The 15,929-nt window shown below is 37.3% G+C and overlaps 4 protein-coding genes across 4 annotated transcripts in view; 1 reads left to right on the forward strand and 3 right to left on the reverse strand.

Annotated features, from left to right (window-relative positions):
• Nucleotides 1-767: 767 nt before the first annotated feature.
• On the reverse strand, nt 768-2,282 carry LOC108570759 (sorting nexin-12). The gene is made up of 4 exons (XM_017932663.1): nt 2,023-2,282; nt 1,292-1,387; nt 1,025-1,149; nt 768-907 (listed from the first exon to the last, which is right to left on the reverse strand). The coding sequence occupies exons 1-4, from the start codon at nt 2,185-2,187 to the stop codon at nt 802-804; spliced, it is 492 nt and encodes a 163-aa protein (XP_017788152.1). The 5' UTR covers nt 2,188-2,282; the 3' UTR covers nt 768-801.
• A 936-nt stretch (nt 2,283-3,218) lies between these two features.
• On the reverse strand, nt 3,219-10,339 carry LOC108570702 (glutamate [NMDA] receptor subunit 1). The gene is given in 17 exon segments (XM_017932599.1): nt 3,219-3,461; nt 4,142-4,395; nt 4,478-4,650; nt 4,747-4,904; nt 5,081-5,229; nt 5,505-5,739; nt 5,894-6,045; nt 6,129-6,285; nt 6,353-6,583; nt 6,777-6,924; nt 6,994-7,107; nt 7,859-8,032; nt 8,198-8,298; nt 8,384-8,578; nt 9,213-9,464; nt 9,781-9,958; nt 10,259-10,339. Coding segments are annotated over 16 exon segments (2,898 nt in total). The 5' UTR covers nt 9,943-9,958; nt 10,259-10,339.
• A 1,409-nt stretch (nt 10,340-11,748) lies between these two features.
• On the forward strand, nt 11,749-14,687 carry LOC108570713 (monocarboxylate transporter 12). Its single transcript, XM_017932612.1, has 5 exons — nt 11,749-12,367; nt 12,534-12,677; nt 12,992-13,886; nt 13,981-14,201; nt 14,373-14,687. Exons 1-5 carry the CDS (start codon nt 11,749-11,751, stop codon nt 14,546-14,548), a joined length of 2,055 nt encoding a protein of 684 aa, XP_017788101.1. The 3' UTR covers nt 14,549-14,687.
• A 698-nt stretch (nt 14,688-15,385) lies between these two features.
• The window catches only part of LOC108570767 (UPF0547 protein C16orf87-like), a 981-nt gene continuing 437 nt past the window's right edge, over nt 15,386-15,929 (reverse strand). Inside the window, exons 2-3 of the mRNA XM_017932672.1 lie at nt 15,695-15,883; nt 15,386-15,616 (exon numbers count right to left, since the gene is read on the reverse strand). Of these exons, the coding sequence (XP_017788161.1) occupies nt 15,386-15,616; nt 15,695-15,883 (420 nt within the window). The remainder of the gene's footprint in view (nt 15,617-15,694; nt 15,884-15,929) is intronic.

The following is a 15,929-nucleotide window of genomic DNA, read 5'->3' on the forward strand; positions in this document are numbered from 1 at the left end:
TTATTTATATATATATTTAATCATTAATAAACAAAACTTTAAGTTCAGTAAATTTTCGATTGTTAACATCTTGTTGTATAGAGAATATCAAATAATAAACAATTTTTAAGAGATTTACCCCCATTTTTAGTTCAGTTTGTCTTATTTATCTATTTGTAATAGCATTGTTTACAAATAAATTTATATGTTATTTACAAATTGTCCAATAGAAAACAATATAGGAAAATATCAAATATTTAATTCATTTTTTATTTTATTACAATGATATTACTCATACACAACAAAACGGTAATAAAACTATTGGAAAAACAATTTTTTTACTATTTTTCTATTGAACAAGTTGTAAGTAAGTAACTTTTGTTTTGATATTTAATTTTTTAAGCCATATTCTGAAATTCATAAATTTCATGTATTTATATATTAATTGAACTGTTGTATACAACATTACTGTGTAATTTCTGAAGGTTATAAATATCAATTTATAAATCTTTCATAAAAAGCCAATATAACTACATTATTAGGGAAAAAAACAAGAAGAGAGAACTTTATTATTTCTTTCCTGTGTTTGATAATGATACTCAATAAGATCCTTCTGGATATTTTATCATGTGTTACAAACACAACAACCTTCAAAACCAAATTTCTAATGTAACATCACAGCGTGAAAAGCTCGATTAAATATTGCATAAATACAGAAGGATCTTAATATATTTTCAGAATGAAAATTTTAAAATAATCAAATATAACTTTACATATTGAAGGTGGGGAGGAAAATATACTTGCAATAAGTCTTAGTATAACTTATGTATTACGTATTTTTCCAGGTACGTAGTTCTTGTCTATTACAGGTTCTTGAAGAAACATATGTAAACACCGTTCATTCTGTGCTAATGGATGTCCTGCTATTCTGAAATAATATGTGTGATTTTAATTTAATTGAACAAATTTTACTATATCCTACATAGTAAAAATGAATAGATTTAAAACTTTTACACTACACTGCAAACTGCTTTAACATACTTACTTATTAACAAATGCTTCTAAACCTTTTCTTCTGTCTTCAATAAAATCTTCTTCAAAAATACCATCATCACCTCGAAAAGGCATTTGACGTTTCCAAGCTTTTCCTGGTAGTGGAGGCACTACTATCTATAAGTTTGCAATAAATAAAAATAGATCAATTTCCTAGCATTACTATAAAATGCCAATCTTATTCATTTAAAGAAATAAAGTTAGTATATTTAAAGAAATTAATTTATTTTCATTTTCTATATTTAGTTTATTTACTGACCTTGCTATCTCTTTCTAATTCAGTCCTCAACCACTCAAAATCACTATATCTTCTTCTTACAGTAGAATCTTTGACTTTGAAAACTGGAAGATTTGTCTGAAATGAAGATTCATTACTTTATAACATTTGGTATGTAAAATATATTATAATATAACAACTATTATTCACCAAATTTTAGGAGGTGATTCATGCATATTAATTTAAGATCAATAAATGGCTTCAGTAGCATGGATATTTTTGTATCTACTCATTTTTATCATTAAAAGTAAGATAACAGACACAGCCCATGATACATTTGGTTAATGTCTATAAGAAAAATGTAATTACTACTATCAACGTTATTATTATTTGTTTCATCAAGAAACATATTTAATACCGACAAATATGTTATAAAAATTTTAATTTTATTTTGACAAACTTTCATAAATTATTATAAAAGATCAAAATTAACGTGATTGTATGTAAGTATTGACAGCAACGCTGAATTTTTTATACAAGGAAAAGTATGAAGTATAAGAAAGCTTACACTTTTATAAAATTAGCGAATGAACACGACTTAATTAAATTTTGAATGCAGAAATCTATGAAGTTTATCTAGCCTGACAAAAGTACGCGATCTTAGGTTGCGTATAAGTGGCGAAAAGAAATTTGGTAATCAGAGTATAAAGATGCTCATTGATCATTTATTAATAAACGAACATAAGTTTAAAACAAAAGCGGTTATTACTTACCCTCATACGAACTTCATAATCAGTGTACCGTTTCTTGCCGACGCCGTGTGTGATTGGATTAATCACGTCAATTTCCAGAAAATTTGCAGGCGCTGCATAAGCGTCATCCAAAGTTTGTTTTTTAACATTTAAACGGCGTGTTGCTTCCGCTGTCGTATCCGCCATACCTTCCAAGTATAAATTAATTAAACAGCTTAAAAGCCACCTAGAAAACAAATCCGGTACAGTGGATAACGAAAGTTCGTCAAATGACAGCGGTGAGAAACTTGACACAATTTGTTCTCATATGTTATGTCTGTGGTCATGGTGCAGGGAAATGGAGATAGAGTGGAAACTTATTGACTAATCGAGAAACTTGCACTACGTCCTCGATAAAATAAAATTATTAATATCCAATACTTTCATTGTGTTTGTATTTTGAGAATTTTAATTACATTTTGTAATTCTCTTTTGATAATATTAGCAATAACGTAAGATTGCTTTGAATAAATAAATATATTCAGCTGCAACGATATATAATGATCTTTACCGATACAATGCACACGTGCTAACTAGAAATTATACGTTGACTCTAGTTATTATACGTTTTATGAAATAAACGATGCTATTTAAAAATATTTAAAAATTGAGTACATATCAGTCCCTGGAGTTACGAGTAATGCGTAGATAATAAAATGGATATAGATGCGTTAAAATAAAACATATTTCCAAAAAGAACAATATTAATTGCATAATTTTATTTATAAAAATATAGCTGTAAAAGTAAAAGACAAAACGGCCTTTCAGTACATTATGTATAGGTGGAACAATGGCATATACATAATTAAGAAATCGCATAGTGACACATACTTGATTATGATTAATCGTTGAAAGTTTTAAACGATAAATCATAGTAAGAAACTCACTTATGCAAGTGAGATATGTCGAGACATCTACTCTCACTAATGAAAATCTACTGAATATCTGCAGACGATAATTTTCGTAAGAGCCATCAATTCGTAAAGTACACTTATTAATCAAAAACACCGAAACACTGTATTCAAATGTTTAAAGCAACAATCTTTATTGCATAAAACAGACCTTATTACTTTCAACACTGTTACACATGTGTCATATCTAACAAAAATTTTCTCAGATGATGACATAACATTTTGATATTTTACGATGATACATGTAATCGATAAGTGGCAGTGTTTTCACACTATGAGATGTGAAACATTTGCTGTGTAAGCGACCGGCGATAATCTGATATCATCTGTACGTGGAATTGGTCGTTGACGAATGTCACTGTCCCCCGGCCATGCTCGACCAGGACTTCGCGGTGCGACGTTCGATCTAGCTACTGTATCGACCGCTAAACTCACAGTCGTAGGATCGTTTAGCCCATTGCTTTGGATTCTCCTTTGGGCGGCTATCGAAGCTCGCAGTGTCTTGCGTTTCTGCATTTGAAAAATCAGAAAATTAAATTAGTAGAATAAACCAGGTGTCTTGAACGAGATCGCATTCATTTCCTTGCTTGGACTAATGCTATTAAATTTACATTACAATATATGAATCGTATCGAAACGTAACTATGATAATATTCTGCGTGTCTAATGGTAGCTTAACCTTTACGCAGCGCACGTTTCAAACTAAAGGTACATTTCTCAAGAACACGTGTATAGACGCCTTTGCGGGAAGAAGGTTAATGGTGTCTGAAGCGTATTAATTATTATCAATATAAAGAAGCCAAATTTATAGATACTCGATGCTGTGTATAGAAGAAGCAATTTTAGCGTGAAATACGACGTAAGATTCTTTGTGTATCGTATTTCATACCAGCTTTATCGTAAGCGCAAAAATCGAATTTTTATTGCCGTAACTAGAGATACTTGTTGCTAAAGCTTGCGAAGCGTGTGAATCTTTGTGCTTTCATCTATAATGTATGTGTTTATTTGTTTGGCGATCGTGTTTCTTTTTGTTACGAGGTCTGTTAGAATTCCCTGCGTTGCTCCCCTACTTCGTCCTGGCTGCTTGCGATTTACTGATAAACATAGAATTCTGAGGAAAGGACAACGAAAGATATCGCACGAAAGACGTACGATTCCAGCGGAGGATCTACGTTCAATTTCGTCTTTACCTCGATCGCTCCCCTCCATTTGTCGGCCGCGTGTCTCGCTAGTTCCATCTTTTTTTGCTTGCGAATTTGATGCTTTTTATAAGCCACTTCGATAATGATCAACCCTATACCACCGATAATTCCAACCCCGACCACTATGAAAACACCAGCCATATTTTTCAGCCCTAAAGTGTTCGGTGTATTTTCAGATTGTTCACATTGCTGTCTATTGTCTTGAAGGATCCAGTGGTCGTCGAGACTTTCCATAAAACCATCTAAAAGTAATGGTACATTGTTAGAATTTTAATCCTTTTATTAAAATGATAAATATATATTATATGTATATTAAATTCTTACTTTCATGGAAATCCAAAATAGCGAGGGTTACAGCATCCGCCCATAAAGAGCCTTTTTGCAAACCAATTCCGTAACCAGAACGACCGAACAATTCACCAGCAGTTACCAATTCACAATCCTGAGCAGCCTCGAATTCCAAGCGAGAGCTGTCCCATATAAAAGCCATAAGTTTCCTACAAACAGAAAATTATCCTTGGAACCTTCAATTCCTAAGTGAGAAAATTTTTATTTTACTATAACAGGCGAAAATTTGTTCCAATTTTCTTTACCCAATTTTAATGTCTCTGATAGCTTCCTCGGCAGTGTCGTAATTATTTGCTTCCATTGTGCGATACATATTGGACAGTTCAACCTGTCGACGGAAGTACATGTCCACAGCGGAGCCCTTCACTGTGGCGCACGTAAGGTTCTCCATGGTGTTTCTGAGCTACAATCGAGTACGTTAAATTTTTCAGGTCGTTCGACATATCCTTGCTACCTTGAATAAAATCAATACCAACAGCGGTAGCAATGGTAGTGATAGCGATGGTCGATATATGAATAAAACGCAAACATTTGCATGCTTATTTTCAATCGTATCTTTAAATATCACTCTATACTTACTCGAGCATCGTTAATGCCAGTCAATTTAGTTTTTGGCCGTTCCAACACCAGGAAAGCGGCCAGATTGGCAGTGTAAGAGGCAACGATAATCATCGCGAATCCTGCCCATACCATACCCAACACTCGAGCAGAAAAACTCCGTGGAGTACCTATTAGAATAGAATATTATTTTATAAAATGTTGCTGAAACTCTCATTTATAGAGATCGAAGTATTTTTACGCAACTACGTTTCCGCCAGCGGTTAATCGATTTAATAATGCCTCACTTAGCAAAAGAGTACTATAGTGCTGGCTATAAATACATTCCTTAAAGGTTCAATGTTAATGATCATTGACCATAATGTATACTTTCTAAGGTGACGAAGTTTTCATTTCTCTTTTTTTATATATTTTTAAATTATTATTTCACAAGAAAATGTTGAACCTTCTCCGATTCCACTGTTGAGCAGAACTCCCCAGGCGAACCAGACGGCGCTGGACAGGTTCAGGGCATCCTCTTCGGTACCGTCAGTGTTTGCTAGCTTGAACCTCCCGAAAGGCGAGAACCGGTCGAGGAGGTACAGAACTAGAGCCACTACGTGCACCGACACCATCACCAGTATCCACAGGGTGTTGCTGAACGGTTGCAAGAACGACACCAGGGTCGAGGATCTTGATGGCTATAGAAATAATCACGTTAACACGTTCATTATCCAAGAAATACGAGTACAAAGTTAACTGTAGTTCAATAGATAGTGAAATTTTTAAATAATTTCTTTACAAATTAAATTATCGATAATGAGATCATTACAAATTAGGCACTCGAAGACGTACCTTTTTCTCAAGAATGGTAATTCCCTGATACTTAAAAGGCTTGCTAAACTCGATGAACTCGGCGCGTTCCGGATTGATCGTCAGAGGAGCGACAATCATATCTGCTCTCTCGTTTACCAGCTCTCCGATCAGTCCAGTCCATTCTTTTTTTCCTCCAACTATAATGAAATGAGCTAAGTCCAGATCATTTTTACACTAAGGTGTATTCTCATCTACTAGGTGATCTTACATCTACGACTGTTCTACCATGCTTCTACTGTCGCACCTGAACTGTTCTTGATCATATAGCTGCCGAATTGTCCATCGGGGGACAGAGCCAAACTGTAGGTGAAATTGATGGCCTTGGACAGCTCTTTCAACAAGTCTATGCAGTACCCTTTGCAACAGAACATCTTCGTAGCTGCAAATGTTCGAAACACTTCATTAACCAGGAAGAAATACACGCTGTTTTATCATAACATTTTCTGAACGCGTACTTTCTTGTTCGGTGATGTTAAAATGGGGACAGAAAATCTCTTCTGGAAGACAGAGTTCACCGTCTGCAATCTCGCGGACGTAGACGAACGGCTTCTCCTCGATTGTGAGCACTTTTAAGTGCGTAGGAATCATGAAACCCTCTGGTTTTGTTTGCAATCGGCCAGGCCATGTTATGTTCGACTCATTCACGCTCAGCGTCATTTTGGTACCATTCTACGGCACAATAGGAATGTTAATACTAAAGAATTAAAGGTCCTCGTATACCATTTACTATTTATATTAAATTCTTTAACGTAGTTCTTAGTTAATGTTAAACCCTTTGAGGTAATCTTTAGAAAGAGCAAAGGTATTATTGTCACTTCGTCAGTTGCTACTTGAAAAACATCCTTCTTTTAATGTCACTTACAGCCGGGTAAAAGTACTGTCCAACGGAGACTCGATTACCATTCTCCTTAATATTGATGATGTCATATTCCGCATAAATGCGATCTCCATTGTCGTCGAACGCTACTTTACCCGTTGCACCGTCCGATAGTACTTGTTCACGGATGTATCTAAACCAGTAAAACTCGTGATAACACATTACCACTTATATCGTATCTTAAGAAAGTAGTAATGTATACTTGAATAAACTCTTGCCGGTTTCCCATATGGATCCAGAATCACCGCAGTCCTTTGGCGCCTCCGTGATCACATTCGTCTTGTTCATCTCCCGTAAAGCGGATACGAGTACTATCCTGAAATGTGCATGTTGTTAGACTACAATTTTATAAAAAATTGCAATGTTTAAATATACATATGTGAACATATATATATATTAAGTATAATTTTCAAACGAAAGATTCTTCAGATATCTAAACGTTCTTTACGAACGTTCAAGTCTACCGTTTTCATTGAAGACACTTGTTACTCCAGTCGAGCATACATTCAACTACTAGTTTATCTGAAATGGTTAATGGGTTGTTTGTTTCACACAGATAGAAAGACATAGAGTGAGTAACGTTACTCGTACACACATATCCTAACGTTCAAAGCACAGCGTTTCGCTGAACGATACGGAATATCCATTGGACAGATTGGAGGGTGTGCTAAGAAGAGAGTATGTGATCCGGTGATCTGAAATCAGTTGTACATTGCCGTGAAATCAGGGTGCATGTTCCTGTGCGTTGTTTATGCATGCGATTGTATCTCAACAGTTCTACATCAGAGAGAAAGAGAGAGAGAGAGAGAAAGATAGAGATAGAGAGAAATAGTCAAACGAGAAGAGAAAAGAATGTTATTTCTTTTTTTTTCTTTCTGTGAAGTATTATTACGAGATTATCCATTCGTTTTGTTCTAGGTCTTCTCATGCATAAAAGCATTCGAGTGTTCCATTGTATTCTATCATTTTGCTTTTTTTTTGTTTTTCTTTTCAGTGGTAATACACCAAGCTACGGACGCAACATACATGCGTGGGGACGGTCTATGTACGATTAGAAAGGAACTGACAGGCTATCCTCGATGTGAGCCTCCTCTTTCTCCGCGTTAATTAATTTCAAGCCGAGAAGACCTTCCGGTGCGTTCGGCGCATCTAAGGCTTGCTCCGTCACGATCCAAACGTATCCTGCGCCGGTCATGTTCAACGCTGCTGCGTCTTGGAAGATCACATTCGCATCTGTTTTTCTATCAACACACACGAAAGCAGAGAAATTTTTATGTTTTCATTACCCCATATTGTTTATAACACGATTATACGATCTTTTATAATATACAAACGTATAAACTTTTTTTTTTCGATTTCTAATAGGTAATTAAAAAGAAAGAAATTATCGATTGATCGAGACTCACGAGGCGTACAAGAGACAGACTCTGGCCTGTGCGGTCTTCATGTCCATTAGCTGTTGCGTGAAACTATCAAGACCAGGTTCAAATTCTATCACAGACTCTACCTGTTCGTTTAAAACGATTAGACAAATAAAATGACAATATTAGTTTAATTGTATCATCCTTCTAACAGGATTTTATAAGATATACCTGAACCTTGATCTCCACATCATCCTCTAAGTTCTGTGAAGTCGTCTGAAACCTTCCAAGCAACGCGCGACCATCCGTGTCCGAACTATGGATGAAGATCACTTTCATATAGTTGAAATGTTTCAACAATTCGACCCATACGTCCGCCTGATGTGAGTACGGCGGTATCGTTCGTAAAAAGGAAACGTGGATATTCTGAAAGAGGAGGAAACTTCAAATCTTACCATCGTAGTGTATAGAACAATGTTTCGAGTTATCGCAGTTTCGAGTATAGTCTAAGTACGCTATATACATGTTTAACGTAACACATAATAATACCGATAATGTGATACTGACGTAAGAAGTATTACGGGCAATCTTATTTGTACAAAAACCCCTGGCTAACTACAATTTAGACGCAGTGAATAAGGATGGAAACTAGAGAGATCTTTTTTCCTTCGAGAAACGATTTGCATTACGTTCCATGTTAAATATCTTTAACGATTTATATTTTTATATTATATACATGGTTAAAAAAAAAAAATGTAGAAAGGAAATTATGATAGGATTACATTGCTTTCATTTAACCCTTGTGTGGAAAATCAATATATTCACGGTTGTTTCAAGCTTTCAAATTTCAAATTTTTTGTATACATTTTTATTTCAGAAACGTGTATCGAAGTAAAAATGTCCAAAAAAATGGGGTTCCGGAGTGGTTTTACGATACTTTCAAAAGAACATAAAAAATTATTAAAGGAAATATAGAAACAACCAACTGTGAGAAATTTTATATACTTCGATGGGATGAAATAATTCATTTTTGTATAATCGATTCAGCGGATCGACTCACTTTGTCGGAGAACGCTGAATCCCTCGAAGATATACCTATAACTGGTATATGATAAAATCCACTTGTGTAAGAAACAGCGGCTGGCGACAGATCTCCTGTAAGAGGATGAGACACCACCACCGCGTACACTTTTTTCGCTATCAAAGAATTGCAAACGCTCAACGCCGTCTTAATTGGGTTGGAATCCATTTCGATCACTGTGTGCATATAGGTCACTCCCTTGTGGACATATTTCGAGTTGAAGTTCAGAGTCTGGAAAACCGGGGCAAAGGAGGAATTAACGATGAGTAAAACTTCTTTGTACAATGTTATCCATCTCTATAGCCACACTCCGGGTGGGTGATTAAACGTTCGACCTTTTACAGGGGCAAAAACGATCGAATTCCGTTTTGAATTTAAACTTGATATCTCTGAATCACGAGGAGTTCATTTCGATGGAGAGTCAACGGGATTCTAACGAATTGATGTAGATTTTAACGGAATTGGTGAAACGAAACTAAAGAAGTTTCTCAAGTTTGTTAATTACAAGGGGATTTAATCTGTTTGGAGATTTTTCTTGCATACTCACGTTCAGTGTCTTTTTGAAATACTCTTTGCTCTCGTTATTGGAAAACACGCCGCCGATCATAAAGAAGGTGGGATTGTTGAATTGGCTCGCGACGAGTCCATTGTACACCTCATCGTTCAGGACAATCAGGAAAATGAACAATGCGGCACCTTCGTATTTCATTATTACGTAATTGGATCTGCGATGAAAAAAACTGGATTTCAAGGGCGCCTCATTCAATGTAGTCGGAACATAACAAAAACCTTGTGCCATGGAACTGTGTTTTAAAAGGATCAAGAATAAGTACACGAATTTTTTTTAATAGAATACTTAACTATATAATTTCCATAATTAATCACATTGATAAAAAAAAAACAAAAAACAAAGAAGAATTCAACGAATTTACAAAAAGAAGAAACAGAAATATCAACTGCATGTTTATCTTCAGGATCAGTTTATCTTCAAGGACGATCTCTCAAGGATGAAGTTCTGAACGTACCGATCAATCTACAGTCGCTGTATATCAGTTCACGAAATTTTTTGGGACGTACGAATCGTCCTTCGATTCATCTGAACACCGTTCACGCCCTTATCTGAGTGCTCGATGAACGGACCCAGCGTTAACGTCGAACGCGAAGGTGGATCTGAGAGACAGAAGTCCGCGGCTCATTGATCCGTTCGGATGCTGCGCACAGACTTCGTCCCCACTATTCCCGATTTTAGGGTGTTTTCGTGTTTTTCCGCTGGTCCTTCAATTTCCTTTGCGAACCTTTACATAATCTGCCCCTCCCTTATTGTTTCAACCCCTTACCCCTTGTGTTATCTCTATCCGATTCGCAGAATCGATCGATCGAAAAGCAACTTTTTACATTTAAACATTAAAAACTTCTTACGATATACGTATATGTTACCAGCAAAGTGTAAAGTGTAACGATTTAAAGATATCGTTCGATACCATGCTTAGGCGATGTATGCATTGCTGGTAACATATATACACATCTAATCCTGGCTAAATGGAACAATTAGAGTAATAATGACTGAAACCAAACGGTAATTCGATTCTAATTTAATCCTCTTTATTCAGGGAACTCATCGATACATAATAGGAGGATACAGTAACAGCTCGTGATGTCTCCAGCTTATAGCAATTCCTCCCTGGCTGCGAATAATTTTCGTCCATGGCCTTCGACGTTTCGAGGCAAGAGGGATTACGAGCGTTGGCCAGGCGACTAGAAAAGTGGGTCGACCGACAGGACAATAAACCGATAGGCCTGCACAGTATTGTTTCCAAGCCACGTGGTGGCGAGGAGACCGCGAGATGCCAGTGCGTCAGTTGTGGCCGCATATCGATCCTGTAAGTTTCCACTCGGTGGCGACCTCCTCTGCGTGCGCACCCCTTTCATCTCGGTTATTTACCAAGCACCCTTAGACCGAATCAGGAGAACCTTGGGGAACGTGTAAATGGTGAGAAGAGGAAAGTCGACGGCAGATAACGTCGAGAGAAAGTCGAGAGAAAAGGGGTGGACTAGCTGGCTTCCTGAAGCTGCGTGATATTCTCACGATCATTTCGAGAACGTGCTGGTTCAAACGATTGGATTAGCAGAGAGAGAAACTCGGGAGGTAGGAACGGAAACGTCGGGAACGATTTTAGAGCGGAAGGTAGTAGGAAATATATAGAGTAAAACGACCTCGAGACGTAAAAAGCGAGAAAGCGAGCGAGAGAGAGAGAGAGAGCGAGAGAGGGAGAGAAAGAGAGGTGTTACATAGATAGACAGATAGAGAGGGTGAACTGATAAACTATAAAAGGCAAAAAGGGGTAGAAAAATTTTACAAAAATCAGAGAGAGAAAAAAAAACGAAGATCGAAAGGAGGAAGGGGTGCATCAGGTGATAGAAGACAGTTTGCGGAGTGAAGCAAACGAAAGAGAGGCAAAGTACACGTAACTCCAATGTATTACGGTCCCCCTCGCGCGAACGAAGCCACGGAAATATGTCGTTACCACGAGAATGGAGCCTGCAGGATTCGGTTGAGCGTGACGCTGTCGCCTGTGCGACAGCGTCGCAGGAGATGGTCGGTACGACCGTCATCGACGAGAATATGAATCAACAGAACCAGCTGGGCTCCCTGTTGTCGATCCATTCGGCCCCGGTGTTCGATTTGAGCACCGGTGTACCGTCACCGAAGAGGCCAGCTTCGTTGGCCGTTCAGGCGACGGCTACGTCGACACCGATCGTGCCACCACATCTACAGAGTCCAGAAACTATCGAGGACGAGGATAACGATAACCTCCTAACAATATCGAGCCTCACCGCTAGACCGTTGATAGCAAAGTCTCGTGAGCTACGTTCAACTAAAAGTTCTGTAACGAAGAAGAAGAAACCGAAGAAAAACGAGACGAAGAGATTGAGAAACACCACGCATCTTCCATTAGACGGTGGTTACGGATGGGTGGTGGTTTTCGGAGCGTTTTTCGTTCAATTTTGGGTGGCTGGCCTGATGAAGTCCTACGGGGTGTTGTACGTTGAAGTGATGGAGACGTTCAAGGATTCCTCAGCGGCGGTCGCGTCTTGGATACCAGCTATTTTATCCTGTCTTTGTCTCGCTCTTGGTGAGTAATTGCCCTGGGTACCCTAACGTGAAAAATCGATCGTACGAAGGTTCCCCGGAAGCTTGGTCGATTCTTGAGAGAACGACCGATATAGACATAATTTTTTCTCTTCTCGGTATTTCCGTTGTTCTTTTATAATTAACGAATGTGAATGATCTATATACAGCTCCTGTGACGAGTATGCTGTGCCAGAAGTACAGCTGTCGAGCAGTCGTGTTCGTCGGAGGATTATTCTGTGCTTTAGGACTAACGATAAGTTTCTTTGCCACGAGCTTGATACATCTCTTTTTTACATTCGGAGTTTTGACAGGTTCGTTTCGGAGTCTGTATTATTCTAGCATATCTCACTGATCGTAATCTTATCATGCTTCTCGATCGTGCGTTCGTCTCATCGTGTACATATACATATATGTATATATATATTATAGCTTATCAACTTCTGTCGTTTGGTTACGTAAGAGTCTGTAGATACAGCACCAGAGTGAAAGCAAATGAGAATAACGATACGAACGAACAATTCGAATTGTTGAATTATCATTGTAATCCCGAATCAACGCTCATTTGAACTTGAGATATTTTCAAATTTTGTTAACTAATCTAATTACGAATGGAACAATATTTCAGGTATCGGTGGTGGTCTATCGACTACACCGGGTATCATTCTCGTCTCCCAATATTTCGACAAGCATCGCGCGCTAGCGAACGGGATATGCGTGTCCGGAACAGCAGCTGGCAGCTTCATGTTCCCGCTTTTGATCAAGGTCCTGGTGGAGACTTTTGGCTTCCACGGTACCATCCTTTTACTGGGCGGTTGTATGCTTCACGTGTGCGTGAGCGCGACCCTCTACCGGCCATTGGAGAACAATTACGCGCCGAATGTGTTAACGGATAAAGCGGAAAAGGTCGAGAGAACGACAAAGGAATTAGAATCGTCGAAACAACAGAAGTTAGAGTTAATATTCGCCAACGACTCGACTGCGAAGCATAATCTGTTGAACGAATTATTTCATCAGAATAGTGTGGTGGCGGTCGAGCTGACCGACAGCGACGAGGAGAAGGACGTGATGGGTGAGGGTCTCCGTATGAAGCCAATCTCGAAGATACGTAGCTCGAGCATACTGCACAGCGTCGAGGATCTGTCGACCGATTCTACGTGCGTGTATAAGGCCAGGTCGTCGCTAAGATCGTCGGTCACTGCCGTATGTCCAGTTCCTCCGAACGAACCACAAGTGCCGGAAGAGAAAATGACACTGATGCAGAAAATAGCGCAGTACATCGACCTGTCTCTATTGAAGGATCCTCAATTCATCATGATGTGCTTTTCCGTCAGCTTGATGTCCACCGGAAGCCCTTACATGCTCTACTATCTTCCGGCATACGTGCACGCGGCCGGTTACACCAAGTCTGAAGCTGGATATTTTGTGGCTATTTCTGCAGCGCTTGATTTGTGCGGTAGATTGGGACTTGGATGGCTTTCGGACTTGAAGCTGTTTGATCGACGGAAAGGATACATTGGAAGGTATATTTGTCTTTTTTTTAATGGAACTAAAAGATAAATATAACAAAGAAAGATATTATTATTATTATAAAAAATATGATTGTTTATTAAACAGTGTTGTGGGTGCTGGTGTAGCAGTACTGACAATTCCAATGGCCCATTCTTTCTACGTACTGGCATGTTCCGTTGGTATGTACGGACTATGCCTGGGCTGTTGGTTTCTCTTGGTTCCCGTCCTTCTCGCAGACCAATACGGAACTGACAAAATATCCTCCACTTATGGTCTTGTTAGGATGTTCCAAAGTGTCGGAGCTATTTCTATTCCGCCTTTAGCAGGTATGCAATTATCTAAACTTTGGAGTATTTAGATGCGTTGAAATATTAATTACGATTGAATTAATAAGCTTGAAGACACTCAATTCTGCATGATAGTCGCCGAGGTATTGTTCTATTTATTTAAGGAGTAATCAGTGTCAACTGGATTCACATTTCTAAACACGATTTCAGGTTACCTGCGCGATGTAACAGGAAGTTACACCGTATGTTTTCTGTGCATGGGCACGTGCATGGTCATGGGAGGTCTACCTCTACTCTTGGTTTTTAACGAAGTATCGAAATCATCGAAGATGACTGTTAATAATGAGAACAGTAACCGTCAAGGAGAGATGACTGCAAAAGAATAAGAATATTTTGCGAATGTGATTGAATGTGTAATAGAAACCTAATAAATCGCAACATTTGTCGCTACAATTATTCCACTATGATGTATTGCTTGGTTCAGTGTATTCGAAAACGTTTACATAAATACCTGGTTCGCGGCAGGTAAGGGTAATTTTCATAAATTTTTATAAATGCACGTCTCTCGTTTTATTGGTAAATGACACTTCTCATTTACACGTTTTACATTCAAAGTAAAAACAAATAGTATAGGACAAAGATTGTGTTGTACATGTACATATATATACATACACACTGTAAAGAACTGCTTCTAAAAATGAAACTGGCTTACAGTTGTAATTTTTGCCTTATACATTACATAAACACTATGTACATTGTATTTACATGTTACATTATGATTATTTGTAGAAAAGAAGAAGTGCGGCAGGTCCTGCGACGAAAGAAACAATCTTAGTAGGAAATACATATTTTTCATACAAACAGATGTAATTAAACACAGCGATCTTTAATAAAAGTTATATTCTTTACACTTATATGGTCTTAATGTCTCTATGTGAAAGATAATCCAGCATTATAAATCAATGCTTAAAAAACTTTACAAATCTTAAAATGACCATAAAAAATAAAGTATAAACTTTTTTTATCACAAATTATATATAATTTGTATAAATTCATGCTATTAATTCATGCATAACATTATATAATACTATTTTCATTTTTCATGATGCAATGAATAGATAGCATTTTAAACATATTTCAATATCTATATAAAATGATTATATTTTACTAAAAATGGACGCTAATATTTCTTATGATAGGAAATATATTAGAATATAGAAAATTTATGTTGGTTTCCAGGCTACAACTCTCATTTTGTTATTTAATTCTTGCAGTATCAAAGAGCATGTGAGTTGTTTCTCAGGAGACAAACCATTGATTCCTTCCATTTCATCATCATCATCTCCTATTCCATTACTACTTCCACTTTTGCCTTTACCCTTTGCTTTTCGTTTCTTCTTTTTGTTTAATTGTCTGCAGTCTATATCACTAGCAGTATCTGTTGCTTTCCTGATCTATGACAATTGAAGCCTTTTATACATCTTAATTACTTGAATATTTGTATTTGTATACCTTAATATAAAATAGCTTACTTTAGCACTTTTTTTTGACTGCTTATCATACTCTAATGCATCATAATAATTTGGTTTCTCTCGTTTGATTCGATTAGTTCTTCTAGTTTTCATTACCCCATTGTCAGGACTAGGAGGACTTTTGATAGAATTACGCCTTGCATTAAAAAATGAATGCCCACATGGACATGCTTTGCAGGCTACAGGTACCTTAATAAATAAATATGTAAAATTAATATACAAAAAATGTAAAATA

Source organism: Habropoda laboriosa, unplaced genomic scaffold, assembly GCF_001263275.1.
Source record: "Habropoda laboriosa isolate 0110345459 unplaced genomic scaffold, ASM126327v1 scaffold87, whole genome shotgun sequence".
Taxonomy (NCBI): Eukaryota; Metazoa; Arthropoda; class Insecta; order Hymenoptera; family Apidae; genus Habropoda; species Habropoda laboriosa.